At 44.6% G+C, this 18,709-nt stretch overlaps 1 protein-coding gene across 1 annotated transcript; it reads left to right on the top strand.

The window, feature by feature from the left end:
* Positions 1–1,967: 1,967 nt before the first annotated feature.
* On the top strand, positions 1,968–17,015 carry Hr96 (Nuclear hormone receptor HR96). The gene is made up of 4 exons (XM_065239824.1): positions 1,968–4,178; positions 15,872–16,081; positions 16,146–16,358; positions 16,425–17,015. Exons 1-4 carry the CDS (start codon positions 2,403–2,405, stop codon positions 16,623–16,625), a joined length of 2,400 nt encoding a protein of 799 aa, XP_065095896.1. The 5' UTR covers positions 1,968–2,402; the 3' UTR covers positions 16,626–17,015.
* The last annotated feature ends 1,694 nt before the right edge of the window (positions 17,016–18,709 follow it).

Below are 18,709 nucleotides of genomic sequence, written 5' to 3' on the forward strand. Positions count from 1 at the left end.
AAACAATTTTCCAGTTCCAGTATACAATCAGAAATATTACAAATCAACACTGTTAAAATTTCAAAGATTGTTTTTATAGGTTTTATGTGTCCCACACATGAATTTTTGCAATGTGATCAACAAATAATATCTATGTGTCGGACACATACTTAATATGTGTACACATAAAAGCCATGTGTAACCGCACATACTATTCATTTGACTCATAAATTTCATGTGTGCTTCTAGGTGGATTCTGTTTATGTGTGGTCACATGAAAATCATGTGAAATTTTACATGGAAATTCGCCAATAAAAATGTGTGGAATTCTATTGACAAATCCATGTTTCAATCGACCACCGTGACGCTGCAATCGCAGCGGTGATATGTCCGAAATAATGTGTCAAACTGAATACATTTTTGAAATTTCAACCAAAAAACTATTATTTTATATTTATTCTAGCGAGTTTCTGTGGAAGTCAAAACATGATCCGAGCAAAAAAGTAGTACTCGTAATAATGGTATATAATGGTGAATTTTATCGTGCTTTGTTTCGAAAATATCTAAACAAACATCATCCAAATCACCCGAATCGTCCACCGACTAAATCTATTGTCACTTAAAAATTAATTTCAGTCGGTGTATTAATCAGCAGATTAAATCCTTTTTCGTCTGGTGCTACACCGAGCAATCGGCATATTTAATAGTTTTTCGTCGATTGATTTAGTCGGCCAACTTTGTCTGTTGTTTAATCGGCAGATGATTTCAAACCTTAACATGTTTTCAGTAATTTATAAGTCTTGAAGTAGCTTTTTATTTAAGAACAATGCATTAAAAAATAGTTTTATGCATTTTGTACAAGATTCATCCATGCTGACAAGATATTTTCATGAAATTACATTGAAATTAAATAATTTTGCAAACAATCAATGAAATTTTCAAGGGCTGTCACAGACTTATCACCGTCGGTTAGTGCTTATTCCTGCCACCAGGCGCGCATGAGTTTAAGTTGGATTTCTCAATTAGTGAACGAATGATTAAAATGTAATCATTTTAAGGTTCATCAATTTGTACACGAAACGAAAATCAAATATTTTATTCATAAGATTCACTTATATATTTTTTTCCAAAACATCAGCCTTATACATTCCATAAGGCAAACCACATAGGTCGTATGTCGACAGTCGAGTATTAGTACAAGACACTGAAGAACTCTGCACATTGTAGACGAAATACGCGTATCTGTCAAGGATAAGCAAATAAGGTAGTGGAATTAAATGGAAATTCCGGAGTGATTTGAGATTTGGGCGTAATTGTATTTGTAAACAAACAGGACAATCGCTGATTTCTCGTGAATAAAAGATCAATCTCATAAACAAACTATACCAAATGATAAAGAAATCATACCTTAACCTCATAGTGTTATTAATTTTTCAAAATTTAGCTTTTTTTTCGCGATAAATCGGCGATTGACGTGTTTGTTTCAAGGGGGGGAGGTGGCTGTCAAATACGAACAATCGTCGCCTACCTCGCATGCCTCGCATAACTGGTTCCAAACGTAAACACGCCATAAGAAACATACAGCGTTTGTTTACGTTTGGAACCAGTTTCATACAAGAATGATCAGTAGGCTGATTTGACAGCACGTCCCCCCCCCCAGGTTTGTTTACAAATACAATTACGCCCAAATCTCAAATCACTCCGGAATTACTAACCCTTCTCTCTCTCATTTTATAGATTTTTTTATTTCGGAGTGCTGATAAGCTTGATATTTTTTCAGTGTACGGAAAATTTGCTTTCATTCCACCCCTGCCCTGCCGATCGCATCATAAACAAATTAAAACTGAGAACTGTAAAAGTCAGAACATTTTTGAATTTTGTCATGTTATTGTTCGTCTTGTCTTGCGAGTGTGCGAGTCCGATTTTCTCTGGCGATTGACTCATTCGTACGATTTTTATATTTACGACGTCGTCGGTATATTATTCAGGAGTAGTGCGACCAATCCGCGGGTTCTTTTCGTGTTCAATTTATTATAATTAAATTTGATGATTTGATTTGCGCACACACTTTCGAGAAAAGAAGCTTGTTGTATGATTGTATGGTGTGTCGTAGATCGTCGGAAAGGTGTAGTGTAATTTTGGTGAACTTTGTCTTACTCGAGGGATAGATGAAAACAATACGAGATTTAATCAGCTGGTGGCCGCAGATTTTCGAATGGGATCTGATTATTCTCTTGTTGAGGTGTTCAACTAGCGACGAAGTGTAATCATCATGAATATATTGATTGTTGCGGGGACGATCATTCGATAAGGCGACAACTGTGGTGTAGAGTGAAAAAAAGAAGTAGCAATAAAAAGTCTGCGAATTGATAAGCCAGCGCGCGTTAGTGACGAGATAAAGAGAGCTCGAGTTGATTAGAGCTATGAGCTCTGAAAATTCGGATAAACCGAGTTCAGTTAGCGGCACGATGGCTCCCGGTGGAGGAGGAGCAGCAGCAGTAGCAGCTGCAGCTGCTAAGATGTGTAGTGTCTGCGGGGACAAAGCGTTGGGTTACAACTTCAATGCGATGACCTGCGAGAGTTGCAAGGCATTCTTCCGGAGAAATGCACTTTCGACAAAAGGTTTCACATGTCCCTTCAGTGAGAGTTGTGAAATTACGGTCGTTACGAGACGGTTTTGCCAAAAGTGTCGGCTGGATAAGTGCTTTCACATTGGAATGAAGAAGGAGTACATAATGTCGGATGAAGATAAGGCCCTGAAGCGGAAGAAGATTGAACAGAATAGAGCCAAGAAGCGGATGATGAATGGGAGTGGTTCCAGCGATGGTGGGAATTCCGTCACTGGGGAGTTGGGAGGTGGTATGATGGAATCGGATCTGCCGATGAAGATTAAACGGGAGGGAAACGAATCGGATTGCTGGAGTAATTCTTCGGATTACATGTCACCGGAGATGATACATCATCAAACGGGCTCAAGCATGCACAGCTTATCGGTTCCTAATGTAAACGTATTCAACAACGGTGTGCCTTCGCCCAATGAAATAAGCAATTCTTCAAGCTCATCGCATAATAATTTAACTCACACCCATCCGACGACGACGACACCGACGACAACGGAGGGAGCAGACCTCTTATCAGCAGCGATTTCAGCAGTGCTGCCACCTCAGTCGATGGACTCGTCAGTGAAAACGACTCTCGGTGGTGAACCTTTGCTGCCTGCCCTGTCACTCGACTCCAGCCCAGAAGACATTGTGAACCGGATTGTCAACTATCCGACACAGGCCAGTCAAACGATTGCCTCTCTAATGAAAACCCCGAACGATGCTATGTTCATAATGTCGAAGATCATCAACTCCCAGTGTGATGCATTGAAGTTGATATCGCACTTTATAACAGCACCTGGCGATGCGCTGCAAATTATCAGCAAGATAATGAACTCGCCGTTGGATGCTCTAACAGTATTTGCTCAGTTCATGAGCTCTCCGACCGATGCATTGCAAATTATCGGGAAAATCATGAGCTCCCCGGCAGACGTTCTTCAATTTATGCAACAACTTATGAATCAACCAGAGGATGCCGTTCAAATAATGAACAAATTTATGAACGCTCCTGCCGAAGCGCTCCAAATGATCAACAAGATGATGAATCACTCGGACGTAATTGAAACCATCAAGGAGGCGGCGGACACCTCGCAGCAAGACGAAGAAGATCAATCCGACGCGGAACCGGTCCAACCAATCCAATCGGTCATTCCTCCAGCATCCAACAGTTCCGCGGCTTCGCCTTCATCGACATCGCACTGCGAACTTACCTCCCCCGTCTTTGATCCATTCCTGTTCAACACTGTATCGGAACCTCCAACCGATCCTCCAATGCCCCCATATTCGAACTCGGATTTCAACGTATTCCAGGACGTAGGAAGTAAATCAATTCTCCCGAACACGCTGGAAGCTGTTCTCGAGCAAGCAATCCGGCTAGAATACGAAGGCTATAGCGGGTCATCACTGGGGTCTAGCAGTGGATCGAGTGGAGCTTCGTCTACTTCGGGACAGCAGTCGCAGATGGCTGCAGGGAACAGTATTGAGTTGAACGATGCCGAACGGGCAAAGCTGAACGAGCTTATTGTGGCGAACAAGGCGCTGTATGCACCGGTAGATGAGGATCTGGCGTCGCTGATCTCCGAGGATTGCCGAATAAAGGTGAGTTCGATTGGAGTGTATGAACGGGAAGGATGTTAAAGTGTGGTCTCGCAACGTGAATTGGATTAGCATTCCGTAGTTTCATCAACACAGTTGTTCGTGCTCTGTCTTCTACTAGGTTCTTGCGTCTTAATTGTAGCATCGCGCTGGTCGTAGCATCAGTGTTCCTGGAGCCCTTCCACTGTTATGGAGAGGCTTTCCAAGCCTGTTCTATTTTTACATTCCTTTATTATATAGTCAGCACAATGATACTGTATACCCAGGGATGGTGAGAAATTGATCAGGCCTGTGGTTCTCAAACAATTTTGCAATGGAAGTCGGTCATTTTGAATCGCTATTAATTTTTCAAAATGGCGTATTCGATTTTTTTAAATAAATCATAGCACGGTGCAGTCAAGTGGCCAACTGTTTTGATAAATTCCGTTCCGAATCCTTTCCAGCTGTCTTATTCTTATTCAACTGCTTGACAGCATCATTAGCTTCGGACCATCTCTCTCTTTCTCTCTCTACTCTCTCTACTTTCATCACAAGCGAGGAACAGCATGTTGCCGGAAGCTCAAAGATGCCGACTACAGCGATGGCACTCACTCACTCCTCACACACTCCTTGAGGTTGATCTCCCCGTTTACAGTCTCGGTAGTCGCACGGCGCACTCTGCTTGCCACATGAGCATGTATTTCTTGGCAAACTTTGAAAGTTTCTGCTTCTTTACTTCCTCTCGAACATCAAACTTGTGCTGGGCGGTGAAGAACAGTAGCCCCGAGACTTTCCCACTGAATTTGTCGCAATTTGATGTGGAACACCCTTTATGGCCTACCAAGTTCTGCACTGCAGACCGAAATCAATAATAGATCTTAGGTTATCGGCCTTCGGAGCCGGTACTTCCCTTAACTTACGAAGAATATATTGGATTACCTAGTGCGGACACAGAGCCATCCCTGCTAGAAGATAGCTCGTAATCTCTAAATGAGCCGGATTAGAATCCGTAAATGCACAATTGGTCCACAATCTAGTGTTGATGTTGCTAGGGGCTCAGATTTGCAAATATATTCATATATTTAAAGCGCGATTCAGATATGCTTCGCAGGTGCAGGTCGATTGTAGCTGCATACCCATAGGATCTTGTGAGGCTCTTGCTAAACAGCAAATTGCTTAGGGTCGTCAAATGGTGAGGTTTTACATCAACAGGCTGGATGAAGCCCCAATGATGTTAACCTTATCAACCATGGTAAAAAAAAAATACATTCAAGCATGGTCATAACATGAAAAACATTAAAAAACATATATCTTATAATCAGTTACTCCTGCCGGCGAAAATCAGAAGAAAACTTTCGACGGAGCGCATCACGGAAGAGATGAAAGTCGAATGTTCTCTGCAGTCCGAAAATCGCACCGTGTGCTCCATAATTTGTGCGACGTAGAGGCAGTCTTAGCATAAGGTTATTACGAAGCGGTCGGGGTTGAACATTCAGGTCAATTTGCCTCAGGATAGCCTCGCAATCTGTCCTTCCTTGCATGATATCGGCCTTGTTAGGGCTCTGCTTGTGTCTCTTCTAGTCCGGAGAAGTTCTAGGTCGATAAGTTGACAACGGCTTTCGTAACTTGGTAACCGAAACGGATCATTCCAAGGCAATCTACGCAACGCAAAACGAAGAAAGCGACGTTGAACAGATTCAATTCTCTCGGCACCGTTGTTCTAGTTTGGGTTCCAAACCGCTGAAGCGTCGATCGAACAAGCGAACAATAGAAAGATTTTAGACAGTAGATAATGATGAAGTGTTTAACTATCCTAAAAATGAACCCTAAAGTTCTTGACACCTTATCAATATTGCATATGTATGTGTTGCTTGAATGAAAGCTGCGAATCCAAGATCACACCCAAGTCTTTCACCTGATTCACGCGTTCGATTGTCGAGCCAAGCAGGTCATAGCTAAATACATATTATCGGTTGTTGTTTTCGTGAGAACGTAATAGCGGAGCATTTGGCTGGGTTCACTACCATTCTGTTTAACCTGCACCAACTAGCGAATACATTCAGTTGACGTTGAAGAAAGTGACAGTCAGCAATAGAGCAGATTCGTAGGAAGATTTTGAGGTCATCTGCATATGATAACCGAGGAGCTTCGATGACCCGATGCACGTCGTTGAAGTACAGTATAAAAATTAACGGTCCCATGTGGCTTCCCTGAGGTATACCTGATGTGGCGAAGAAGCTAGCTGATCTGCAATCTCCTATGGCTACTTTTAGTTACCGACCGGTAAGATATGATCGAAACCAACTCAGAAGATTACCGCATACACCGAGCCTGCCGAGTTTTAGCAATCGCAATAGCATAGTTCAACTTGTCGAATGCTGCGGATAGGTCTGAATAAATAACGTCCGTTTGAACCCGATCCGACATGCTTTCGGTTATATACGATGTGAGACACAGCAGATTGGTAGTTGTAGAGCGGCCGACAGTAAACCCATGTTGATCAGCACTCAAATGCTGCTTGCAATGGAACAGCAACGGTTCTATAATCACTAGCTCGAACAGCTTCGAAACGGCATTTAACGATGTAATTCCTCGATAGTTATCCACAACTCGTTTCCTTCCTTGTGCGCAAATTTCCAGCAAGATGGAAATATGCCACTGGAGAGAGACATTCGGAACAGGCGAAGAAGCGGAATTAACAAGCTAGCTAAATGTCTCTTCAAAAATACGGATGGAACTCCATCAGGTCCAGGATTGAAGGATGACTTGAGCAGAGTCGCGGCCTTAGGAATCAACTTTGCATTAACATCAATTGCACCCAGCGTTTGATCATTTACTGGAACGTTCCTGGCAGCCAGGTTAATATGGTCGTCAGTTAGTATCTCATTAGTGAATTCACTGGCAAACTTGTCGGAAAAAGGCAGCATATATCCTGAACGGTGGCAGCAACTTCTCCGTTGAATTCCATAGACGATGGGAGGCCGGATTCCCTGCGTTGCTCGTTCACGTAGTTCCAAAAGAATTTCGGGTGTAGCTTAAGTTTGCGCTGGATGCCTCGTTCGAAACTTGAAAAGCATTCACGACCGACTCGCTGGTACATGTGATTCAGCCTCACATAATGTAGTTTCAGAGGAAGCGTGCGATACTTCGTAAATCTTTTCAATGCTGCTCTCTTCATTGACTTCAACCTACGTAGCTCTCTCGTCTGCCAGGGAGGGTGAGACACTTTGTGGTGAGTTCTTTTCGGGACGTGTCTGTCAATGACATATGCCAAGACATGTGAAAAGGTTTGCGCTGCAGCCTCAACGTCATCTGGATCAAGGATGTTCTCCCATACCATGCTAGACAATACATCTATGATGCTACGGTGGTCAGCTTTACGGAAGTCATAAGAAACCGTAGCAGGATAGTCGTCGAAATCACACACGAGTTTGTCATCAACAGTGACAATTAGAGGAGGGTGATGTGGAACTAGCTTAGTTAGTGCACAAGGAGCCGAGGAAATTGATGGAGCCCTATCCTGTGTGCTCACGAAGCAGAGGTCCAAACTACGATCATTTTCGTTAACTACATGGTTAATTTGAGAAAGCGTCACTGCGCTTTGTCGAGAAGGCTAATAGCTCCTGCGTGAAATGTAGAGCTATCAGGATCTGGGTACAGGAATCCGCTATGAGATGGACTCCACGAAACGCCTGGCAGATTCAAGTCACCAAAAATGAATATCTCATCAACTGGAGTGGCACTTTCGATAACTGTGAAAACTAAGCGACAGTGAGTATCGATGAGTTCATTGTCGCGGACTCGATCAGGTGGAATGTACAGAGCGCATAGAAGTAGTGTGCGATCACCCAGATTGAAGGCTGTCCAAACCTGCTCCACATAGTTCCAAGAATCGTTCTCGATGGCCTTTGTCTCCAACCCGCCACGGTCAGCTACAAGGACACCTCCACCAGTAGATTTACGGCTGTTGTTAGGATTCCGATCGCAACGAAAGACCTCGTAGTCAGGACCGAAGACTTGACTGGAAAGCGTTCGATAATCGAGCCACGTTTCGCACAGGACAATTATATCGTATCAACAATCCGATACAGCTAGGCGGTACTCTTCAACATCAGAATTCATTCCACCGGCGTTTTGGTAGAAGATCACGACGTCCTGCTTGCGGCAAGGAATCGAACGACTGCTCTCCCTGAAAATCACAGATACATCAGGCAATAACTGACCATCATCAAGTCTCATTGGATACTCGCCATAGTGAGTGGGTTGGAAGACCCCCTCTCCACATCCGACAGCAGGTCCGGAACGACTATGATGAACGAAGGCTGCTGATGGCAGGACTGAGACGGAGGCTTTCTACGGCGCGTTCCGGGTTTCCAGGATTGGGAGTTACAGAGGCATCATCACAATGACTAACATAGTCAGAATTGCTGAAAATTTCATCGGCATCAGGCAGTGAATAGTCAATATATTGATTGTACTTGCTTGTAGAGGCAAGGTGGATTCATATCCAGCCACAGGTCCAGGACGACTATGCTGAACGCTAGCAGGAATCGGCACGACTGGGCTGGAGTAACCAGGAGCTTCCAAAGAGCGGTCTATTGTGCGTCCCGGAGATGAAATAGGATTTTTCGAACTGGAAAGCGGATGTTGTGAATGAACAGTATCAGAAGTGCTTCTCAACTGGAAACAGCCGGCAGGTGCTTGAAGCGTTGCACTGGAACACGGAAACTGATCAGGCAAATGACTGTCTCGGTCTCCCATAATGCGACAGGCAGTGCGTTCTGGTCTACAACGCTCCAATTCACAAAATCCAATTCTGAATCAGCAGACTGGGTCTAGTCTGGAAATGGGAGTTGAGAACTCGGAAGGTCCCGGAATAGGAGAGATCGTGATGGTAGGCGTGTTCAAACGAGGCAACCACATGTTTTTTGAACCGTCCTCAAATTCACGGAACAAAATTCCTTTCGGCCATGTATCCGATCTAAGAGCAGCTTCGCGTAGTTTGGGATCCATTCCGACTTTGTACGAGATATAGCTCATACGGCTGATGTCGGATCCTTTTTTGACTAGCGGCACAACCTTAATCGCATCTTCGCACTGTACACAACCTTTGACCAGCTTCTCGATTGATTCCGATTTCACGCTAGGATGAATACGAGAAAGGTACAGCCAAAACAGCTCGGTGGGTTCAGGGACAGTAAGAACCTCGGTAAAGTCGTAGATCCGCGTCGCACGGGCCTCATCAGAACTTACAAACACTGGTATAGCTGTTCAGCTGTATATAGCTAAAAAGCAAAATAACGTGCCTATAGTTACTTGGGTAAGCTGAGGTACGTTAGGCTGATGTAAAATTATCAGTCATTCTACATAGCAAACTTGTAAATGTAGCTAGACTCCTGCCCTATCCTTCGTTTCAAATGTAAATTTAACCATCGAAGGATGCAGGATATTCTTCAGGCCGTTCCCGTTTCGGCTATGGCTTTGTTGTACGTGTTGCTCACCTGTGTCAGGAACCACCAACTGTAAAAAAATCCACTGCAACGAAAGCATTGTGTTCAAGAGTTTCGAATCTATTTACAGACACTATTTCCGGAAGTCTGCTCGAAAATCGTTCAAACAGACTTCTTCAAGAATTCTTCTGCAGCCGGTACAATTTAGTCACCATTCAGAGGAGTTTCGTCACTACAGAAATACGTACTGTGAACGTGCCTAAACTGACGTGCAATGTCTATCGGTTTGTTTATGAATTCCATGATCCATGCTGTTTACACCAAAGGCACACTCAACGATTTCGCCGATCGCATGTCGAACCGTACCGTCGTATTAGACAACCAGATCATCCAGGTATTTGACCAACCGAAGGTGGCACGGCAACAGACCTTGGAGCACGCGCAGAAGACGACAGGCTACCGGCCCCTGATCTTCAAGAAGTTGAGGAGGAGATTGGTCGACTGAAGAACAACAAAGCAACTGGTGTAGATCAACTACCAAGTGAGCTATTAAAATACGGTGGTGAAGCACTGGCTAGAGCGCTGCACTGGGTAATTGCCAAGATTTTGGAGCAGGAGATATTACCGGAAGAGTGGATGGAAGGTGTCGTATGCTCAATCTACAAAAAGGGCGACAAGTTGGATTGCTGCAACTACCGCGCGATATCACAATGCTGAGCGCCGCCTACAAGGTACTCTCCCAAATTATATGCCGCCGTCTGTCACCATTTGCAAGGGAGTTCGTGGGGCAATACCAGGCGGGATTCATGGGTGCCCGCGCTACCACGGACCAAATTTTCGCGATTCGGCAGGTTCTGCAGAAATACCGCGAATACAACGTGTCCACACATCATTTGTTCATCGATTTCAAATCCGCATACGTGGGGGCGACCCCGGCGTAGTGGTTAACATCCATACCTCTCACGCCAAAGTTACGAGTTCAAATCTCACCCCGGACAAGTCACGAATGACCCAAGAGTGTTAAAGTGACTATAATAAAAAAGAAAATAAAATCCGCATCCGACACAATCGATCGAGATCAGCTATTGGTCAAGGTGACGATGGATCGAGTGATGTGCGTAGCTCGAGTATCGGGGACACTCTCGAGTCCCTTTGAATCTTGAAGGGGGTTACGGCAAGGTGGTGGACTTTCGTGTCTGCTATTCAACATCGCGTTAGAAAGTGTGATCAGAAGAGCAGGGATAGACACGAGTGGCACGATCTTCAGGAAGTCCATCCAGCTTCTTGGCTTCGCCGATGACATCGACGTCATGGCACGGAACTTTGAGACGGTGGCGAAAACGTACATCAGACTGAAGGCTGAAGCTAGGTGGATTGGACTTGCCATCAACGCATCAAAGACAAAATACATGAAAGGAAGAGATTCTAGGGAAGACAATGTTAGCCTCCCACCCCGAATTCCGATTGACGGTGACGAAAATTCGCCGCCGCACGAAGTTTACTGTCTACAAGACGCTGATTAGACCGGTAGTCCTCTACGGCCACGAGACCTGGACTATGCTCGTGGAGGACCAACGCGCCCTTGGTGTTTTCAAATGGAAGGTGTTGCTGGGAGAACCATGCATCGTCCACATTGCAAAAATTGGGCGACTACGGTGGGCTGGGCACGTCGTAAGAATGCCGCACGACGACCCAGTGAAAATGGTTCTAGAAAGCGACCCAACAGGAACAAGAAGAAGAGGTGCACAGCGGGCAAGGTAGGTCGACCAAGTAGAAGGCGACCTGCGGACCCTTCGCAGACTACGAGGCCGGCGAAGTGTGGCCATGGATCGAGTAGAGTGGAGACAGCAGAGGACAACAAGGCCTTAGCCTGATTGCTACTGCTACTAAGGTACATAAACGCATACACTCTGCATGCGTCTTTTACCTTAGTTGTAAACACTAAAGCCGTCTGATTTTGTGAATCCATGAAGCTATTACAGGTATCAGCGGAAATTAAAACTCCGATTGGATAGGTGGCTATCAATGCCGACGATAATACACAATCTATAATCTTATCATATCGCAAAAACAATGCCACCTGTTTCCAGTGGAATAGTCTGCTAATGACCTGTTAGCCATCATTGTTTCTCAACGATGAAAAAAAAAAACATTCACTAGACCAAATCGGATGTGATTGCCTTATCTACTACCTACCAAGCAATAACCATATGTTGCAACCGCGCATCTTCGATGATACCATCACCGAGACACACTTCTTCCCCGAGCAAAGTCCGTTAAGAAAATGAAAGCAGATCGATATTTGTTGTGTTCTCGAAGAGAAGGAAACTAATTTTAGGTTTAAGGTGATACTCTAAGGAAGCCTTAGCGTGAAACTTGAAAGGCACAAATGTCAGCTTCCACAAAACATACAAATTTGAAATTGCTACTCTCTGTTTGTAGTAGCACAGCAAACAAGGAGCAGCAATTTCAAATTTGTATGTTTTGTGGAAGCTGACATTAGAGTATCATCTTAAGAGCTAATTATATTTCGACTTGTCTCTTCGGTGGTTGGAACCAAACTCACAAAATATTTTCAGTTTGTTACTTTCGTACCATGGCTACAAATCATGGCCTACCAGGTAACATATTCTTCTGATGTGTACGCCGATGGTACATCTCCCTTTTTTTCAAAAGAGATCGTAGGGTGCCAGCTAAGCTGGAAGTCTACGGGTTCTTTCTTCACGCTGTTGAACGGTTCTTGAATTTTCACACTGTTAGCAGATTCGTCATCCGTCATTACATCATCGGGCTCGTCATCATCAGGAATCAGTTCATCATCTGGAATTGGAGATTGTAGGTGGAACTCGTCAACTAGCAAGGCCAAGGGAAGTTGATTGCGTGGATTTGGAGATTGATCGGCATCATTTTCATCCGGATATCGTTTCAGCTGGTTGGTGTGTGTTCGAATCAAGCGTCCATGTGTAGTTCACTTTGCCCTTGCGCTCGATTACCTGTTCTGGAATCCAATCGATTGTGTTGCGACGATGGACCTGAGCGTAGACCAAATCATCCGGATCGAATGATTTCTTCACTGCGCCATGCCGTCTGTTGAATTCAGCGTTCTGCTTCTTGTTCTCCAAGGTTGGACTCTGAACACAGGGCTTCAATAGGTCCAGCGTTGTTCGTGTTGGACTTCCTACAAATATATGGGCAGGTGTCTTACCATCCGGAGCGCTTCTATTTGGAGTTGACCGGAAAACTGAGAGGAACGTCTGGAGATGCTGGAATGTTACCATGGTTTCCCCTTCGGTGAGTTTCTTCAGTCCTCTCTTAAGGGTGTCGACAAAGCGTTCAGCTTGTCCATTCGATTGTGGGTGGTAAGGGGCTGTCGTCAGGTGGTGGATCCCATTTTCTTCACAAAATTGCTTGAATCGAGCACTTACAAACTGGGTACCGTTGTCCGAAACTAGAGTGTGTGGGTTGCCGTACCTTGCGAAAGTTTCTTGCAAAATTTCCAATGTCGCTGTAGTAGTTATACTGTGGGACCTGAAGATTTCCGGCCACTTCGAATAGGAGTCGACCACGACGAGGTAGCGATAACCATCAACTGGACCTGTGTAGTCGATGTGGAACCTCTCTCACGGTTTCGTTGGTATCGGCCACGATTCAAGGGTAGTCTTACGGGGCGATTTTGCTGCAACAGCACAGGGGTGACACTGGCGCACAAACGTTTTAACATCGTCGTCGATGTTGGGCCAGTAAACGAAACTTCTTGCGAGTGACTTCATTAGGTCTATTCCGGGGTGGCCACGGTGGAGTTGTCGGATGATACGCTTGCGGAATCGTTCTGGAACTACAATTCTGTCAGCGAACATGACGCAGTCTTGGGTGACCTGGAGGCTCTCTCGTCGGGAATAGAACTGACAAACAGCTGTGTCTGGTAGCTTGCTTACAGTGTTTGGCCACCCATTGCGGATGTAGTTGATTACCTCTAGTAGGACCGGGTCGTCTTGCGTTTCCTTGGAGATCATATCGGATGTGACCGGCAAGCTGGATATTGAGTCTGCGAGAATTGCCTTCACGTCAGATTCCGTTTGGAGAGCAGCAATCACGTATTCCTCGTCTGGTTTGCTGTGACAGCTCATCAAGCGGGACAACACGTCGGCATGTCCAAAACTAGCCGTTGGGATGAACTGGATGTCGAAATCATACAGCAGCATCGTTAGCGCCCAACGCTGAAGACGATTGGCGGTGTAAACGGGAATGCCGTTTTTGCTGCCGAAAATTTTAAGAAGCGGTCTGTGGTCGGTCTGCCGCACGAATTTTCGTCCGAATATCATCTTATGAAAACGGGTGACAGCAAATACCAACGCGAGCGCTTCCTTCTAAATTTGACCATAGTTTTCTTCTGCAGGTGTCAGCGACTTCGAAACGTGAGCGACGGCTTTGACGGAGCCGTTGGAGAAACGATGTAGGATTACAGCGCCCAAACCATTCTTGGAAGCGTCTCCAGCGACGATGATTTCCTTGTTTGGGTCGAAATGAGTCAGCAGGAGATCGGAGACCAGGATGGTTTTGAAACGGTCAACGACTTTTGTTAGTCCGCGGTCCATTTCCAAGGAGCATCCTTCTTTAGTAGACGGTCAAGTGGCGCTCGAAGTTCCTGCATCTGACCGTAATAGTTGATCGCACCAAGGTACGAACGTAGTTGCGATACATTCATCGGTGGTGACATCTCGGAGACCATCTTTATCGATTATGTGACCCAGAAAGTTGATCTGCGGAAGAGAGAACCGGAACTTCTCGATGCGTAAGTGGAAGCCATACTCACGAATCCGGTGAAGCACAGCGTTCAGGTTGCGATCATGATCCTGCTGAGTTTTTCCAGCGATCAAGATGTCGTCCAGGTATGGCTTGACACCATACTGTCAATGATCCTCTGGAACGCTCCAGGCGCAGATTTGACTCCTGGTGGCAATCGATTGTACTGGAACAGTCCTTTATGAGTAAAGTAAGCAGCTTTCGAGATGCTTCTTCAACCTCGACCTGCAGGTAGGCATCCGATAAATCGATGTTGGAGAAGAAACGGCATCCGGCTAGTTCAGCGCAGATGTCGTCTGGATGTGGCAGTGGATGGCGATCTGACTCGAGGGCATCGTTGAGACCTGTAGAGTAGTCACCACAAATGCGTACGGAACGGAGACATCGGACTTGCGAACCACAACTATGGGAGCAGCCCAATCGGAGAACTTGACTGGTAAAATGATGCCGTTGTCTTGAAGCCTTTTGAGCACAGCATCAACCTTTGGAAGTGCAGCGTAGGCAACCGGTATCTTAGGGCAATACGCTGGACGAGAATCTGGCTTCCGGTAGAGCGTTACCTGTGTTTTCGTGCAGCATCCGAGCGTGAAGACCTCGCTGAAACTAATTTTGATTTCAATGTTCACGAAATAAGCTTGATATCATAGTTGAAGATGCTAATTTCAAATAACAGACTAAAGTGGTAATTTTTATGTGATAGATGAGAAGATGAAAGTACATATAGAGTACCGACGATGTGTTTGAAACAGTTCTATCGATTGTACCGCGCTCAAGTTGTTATCTGAAGGAAGGCATCCAGTCGTAGGTTTGGAAATTGCAGCTATTGTTACCTCTACCACGGTATGTGCTCCTGTCAGCGTCGACTTGACGATCTCAAGGGGACACGGGTAGGGTAGCTGCTGCTACTGTACCTTTCGACCAATGACAGTTATTGATGGTAAGCTCCCATCCAGAGTTATGTACTTTAACTATTTGTTTTGTATTACTTCTGCGTGAAATTAACGATTTACATAGTTGAAGATGCTAATTTCAAGTAACAGACTAAAGTGGTAATTGATAGTTCCGTTAGAGTACGCCAGTGTGAAAATTTTATATAGAGAGTAGAAAGCGAGCAAGGACAACTTTTTCGGAAGGTATAAATCGGTTTGATCATCTCTCTTTACCAAACTCCCCTGTTGGAGAGAGATGGTGAGGGGTATCCCCCCTGCCACCACTGGAAAAAGAGATGAAAACATAATCCAGTAATCAAATTGATTCAAGAAAGCAGGATTAGTTTTCCGTTTGATTCAAAAGTTTAAAATTATGCTCTCAGTTTTGCTGTGTTAATCCATACTAAACGAGATCAACTGGAGTAATCAAAAAAATGATTTTTCGTTCTCGAGCATTGCTCGCTTCATTCGGCATAAAACGACCGATGATGAACCTGATTTCATTCTATTTCCTTATTGCATTTTCTATTCACAGTCCAACCAAAACCAGCACGATCCTCTGCTGTTGAAAGTGGTCAACCTAACGGCAATTGCCATCCGGCGTCTCATCAAGATGTCCAAAAAGATAAGCGCATTTAAGAACATGTGCCAGGAGGATCAGCTGGCACTGCTCAAAGCGGGCTGCACCGAGATGATGATACTCCGCTCGGCCATGCAATACGACTGTGATAGGGCTAGCTGGAAGGTTCGTGCTGTCACCATTTTCTCTTTACTGGAAAACTGATATCATTATCATTCTCCTTGTTTAGATTCCCCACAGCCAGGAGGAGATGTCCAACATCAGGGCGGACGTGCTGAAGCTGGCGAAAGGAAACGTCTACCAGGAGCATGAAGAATTCATTCGTACCTTCGACAAAAAGTGGCGCTCGGACGAGAACATAATCCTGATCATGTGTGCCATAACGCTGTTTTCACCCGATCGGCCGAAAACGGTGCACTCCGATGTGATAAAGCTGGAACAGGTAGGCTTATGCGATTGAAAATTCAGTTACTTCTTCCCAAATTACACCTCACCTCACACCTTCTAGAATTCCTACTACTATTTGCTGCGACGGTACCTGGAAAGTATCTACCCGGGCTGTGAAGCGAGGTCCATCTTTCTGAAGCTGATGCAGAAAATCTCCGAGCTGCACCGGTTGAACGACGAAATAATCAGCGTCTATTTGGACGTGAATCCGGCCCAGGTGGAACCCCTGTTGCGGGAGATTTTCGACTTGAAGGTGCATTGAACACAAGAAAACATTATGTACCTTGGTCCCTTTCTACATCACAAATTAGATGTCTAGTAAAAAGCTGCATGTGTGTTATGTTGTGTTAAGGATTTCATAGCTGGTTCTAATGAAAGCAACAGGAATGCTTATTTTAATTTCGTACCTTAGCTTTAAGTGACAGCGATAGAGAGCCTAGTGAACGTTTGTTGAATAAGCTTTAACGGATTTATAGAGTTTACGTATTTATAGATGATATATATTTTTACAGTCACTAGAAAATAGTAAAAGCAGAACAGTACTAGTGTTAGGTTGTAAGATAGCATGTTATCGTTGATAGGCAATACAGATTATACAGAACAGATTATACAAAATAATAAAACGCAAAGTTACTACTGAATTCAATTGAAACATTAGTTTGTGCTTCAATTCATCGAAATCCGTTGGCGTGAGGATTTTTTATGCTTTTCTTTTCTATATCGTGTTATTGAAATGGGTGCTGAGTGCCTGGGTATCCAGTCATGTACATAACTTTTAATATGCTTGTCGTGCAATGTAAGAGGCTCGGCTGCCTGGTGGTTGCCGTTTTTGCTTAGTGAGCAGAAAATTGTTGACTGAATTCAAGGATCCTTCACATTTAGTATCGCATCACTTTCGTTTGATATGAATCCTTCCGGGGAGGTCATTTCACTTGAAAGGCAGTTTTGCAGTAATTTTAAAGCTGATGTTTAATTTCGTTACACCGTTTAGCACTATTCGGTCATCGGCCAAATACCGAATACATTTATTTATTTATTTATTTATTATAATCTTAATTCATCTGACTTTTGGTTGTCTTAATGAATAATCTAAGTTTAAAAGGATGCTTAGTCAATCTATACATTCAGGACATTCTTCTGATAAAAACAGTTAACGGTACATTAAAATCGAAGCAACAATAAGCATCATTAAACGCATTAGCCACGGCGCGGATAGGCTCATTCATCCCATACTGTCGGTTACGAGTCGCAAGATGAACGAAGTTACGTTGTCTCATTACTCTCTCAGGTGCGTAGAAGTAGAGCTGCCGAAGTAGTTGTGGGGAGTCAATTTCACCGATAATAATCTTAGCGGCAAAGACAGCTTGAGCATTACGTCGTCTTGTTTCCAGGGTATCAATCCCAAGCAGGCGGCAGCGGTCCCCGTATGAAGGTAAGTTAGATGCATCACGCCAGGGTAGATGACGTAGCGCGTAACGAACAAACTTCCTTTGTACACTCTCAAACCTTGCAATCCAGCAGGCCTGATAAGGGCACCAAACGACAGCACTGAACTCCAAAATAGAGCGGACCAATGAACAATACAATGCCCGCAGGCACAGCGGGTCACGAAAGTCTTCGGAGATTTTGAATATAAAACCAAGCTGTCTGTTGGCTTTGTTCAGGACGTCATTGTAATGGGGCTTGAACGTCAATGCACAGTCAAGAGTAACTCCTAAGTCTCTGACTTGACTAACTCTCTCCAAAATCTGGCCGGAGATGGAATAATCAAATCTGATCGGTTTCTTCTTACGGTAGAAGGATATCACATTGCACTTATTGATGCTAAGCGTCAAGTAGTTACGGGAGCACCAGCTTTGCATATGATCCACAATCTGTTGCAAATCCTCACAATCAGCGATGCTATTGATGATCATGTACATTTTAACGTCGTCGGCGTAGAATAGTCAGAATAGGTGGCAGTAGACGAGAAAGCTCATTGATAAACAACGAAAACAAAAGCGGTCCCAGATTACTTCCTTGTGGAACACCGGAGATGTTCGTGAATACTTCAGATTGCGAGGCGCCAATCTTAACGCAGAGCGAGCGGTCTGTGAGATAAGACGTGAACCATGAAATCATGGAGTCAGAAACGCCAAGTTTTTCAAGTTTGCCCAGTAATATGCAGTGGTCAACTCGATCAAATGCAGCCTTCAGATCAGTGTAAACGGCGTCGACTTGTCCACCAGAATCCATGGTCCGAACGCAAAGTGACACGAATTCAGTCAAGTTTGTCGTAACTGACCGCTTTGGATAGAATCCATGCTGAGCCGTGGAAATGTAGTTTTTGCAGGAACTGAAAAGTGC

The sequence above is a fragment of the Ochlerotatus camptorhynchus genome, unplaced genomic scaffold (assembly GCF_037179485.1).
Source record: "Ochlerotatus camptorhynchus isolate MF236.1 unplaced genomic scaffold, CSIRO-AGI_Acam_v1.1 ptg000062l, whole genome shotgun sequence".
Lineage (NCBI taxonomy): Eukaryota > Metazoa > Arthropoda > Insecta > Diptera > Culicidae > Ochlerotatus > Ochlerotatus camptorhynchus.

Bases quoted from the DNA above. Each gene is read 5' to 3' on its own strand.
- Hr96 (XM_065239824.1), top strand. From the start codon at position 2,403: ATGAGCTCTGAAAATTCGGATAAACCGAGTTCAGTTAGCGGCACGATG. The intron at 4,179-15,871 runs GTGAGTTCGATT...TTCTATTCACAG, and splicing joins CCGAGGATTGCCGAATAAAG to TCCAACCAAAACCAGCACGA. The intron at 16,082-16,145 runs GTTCGTGCTGTC...CTCCTTGTTTAG, and splicing joins GTGATAGGGCTAGCTGGAAG to ATTCCCCACAGCCAGGAGGA.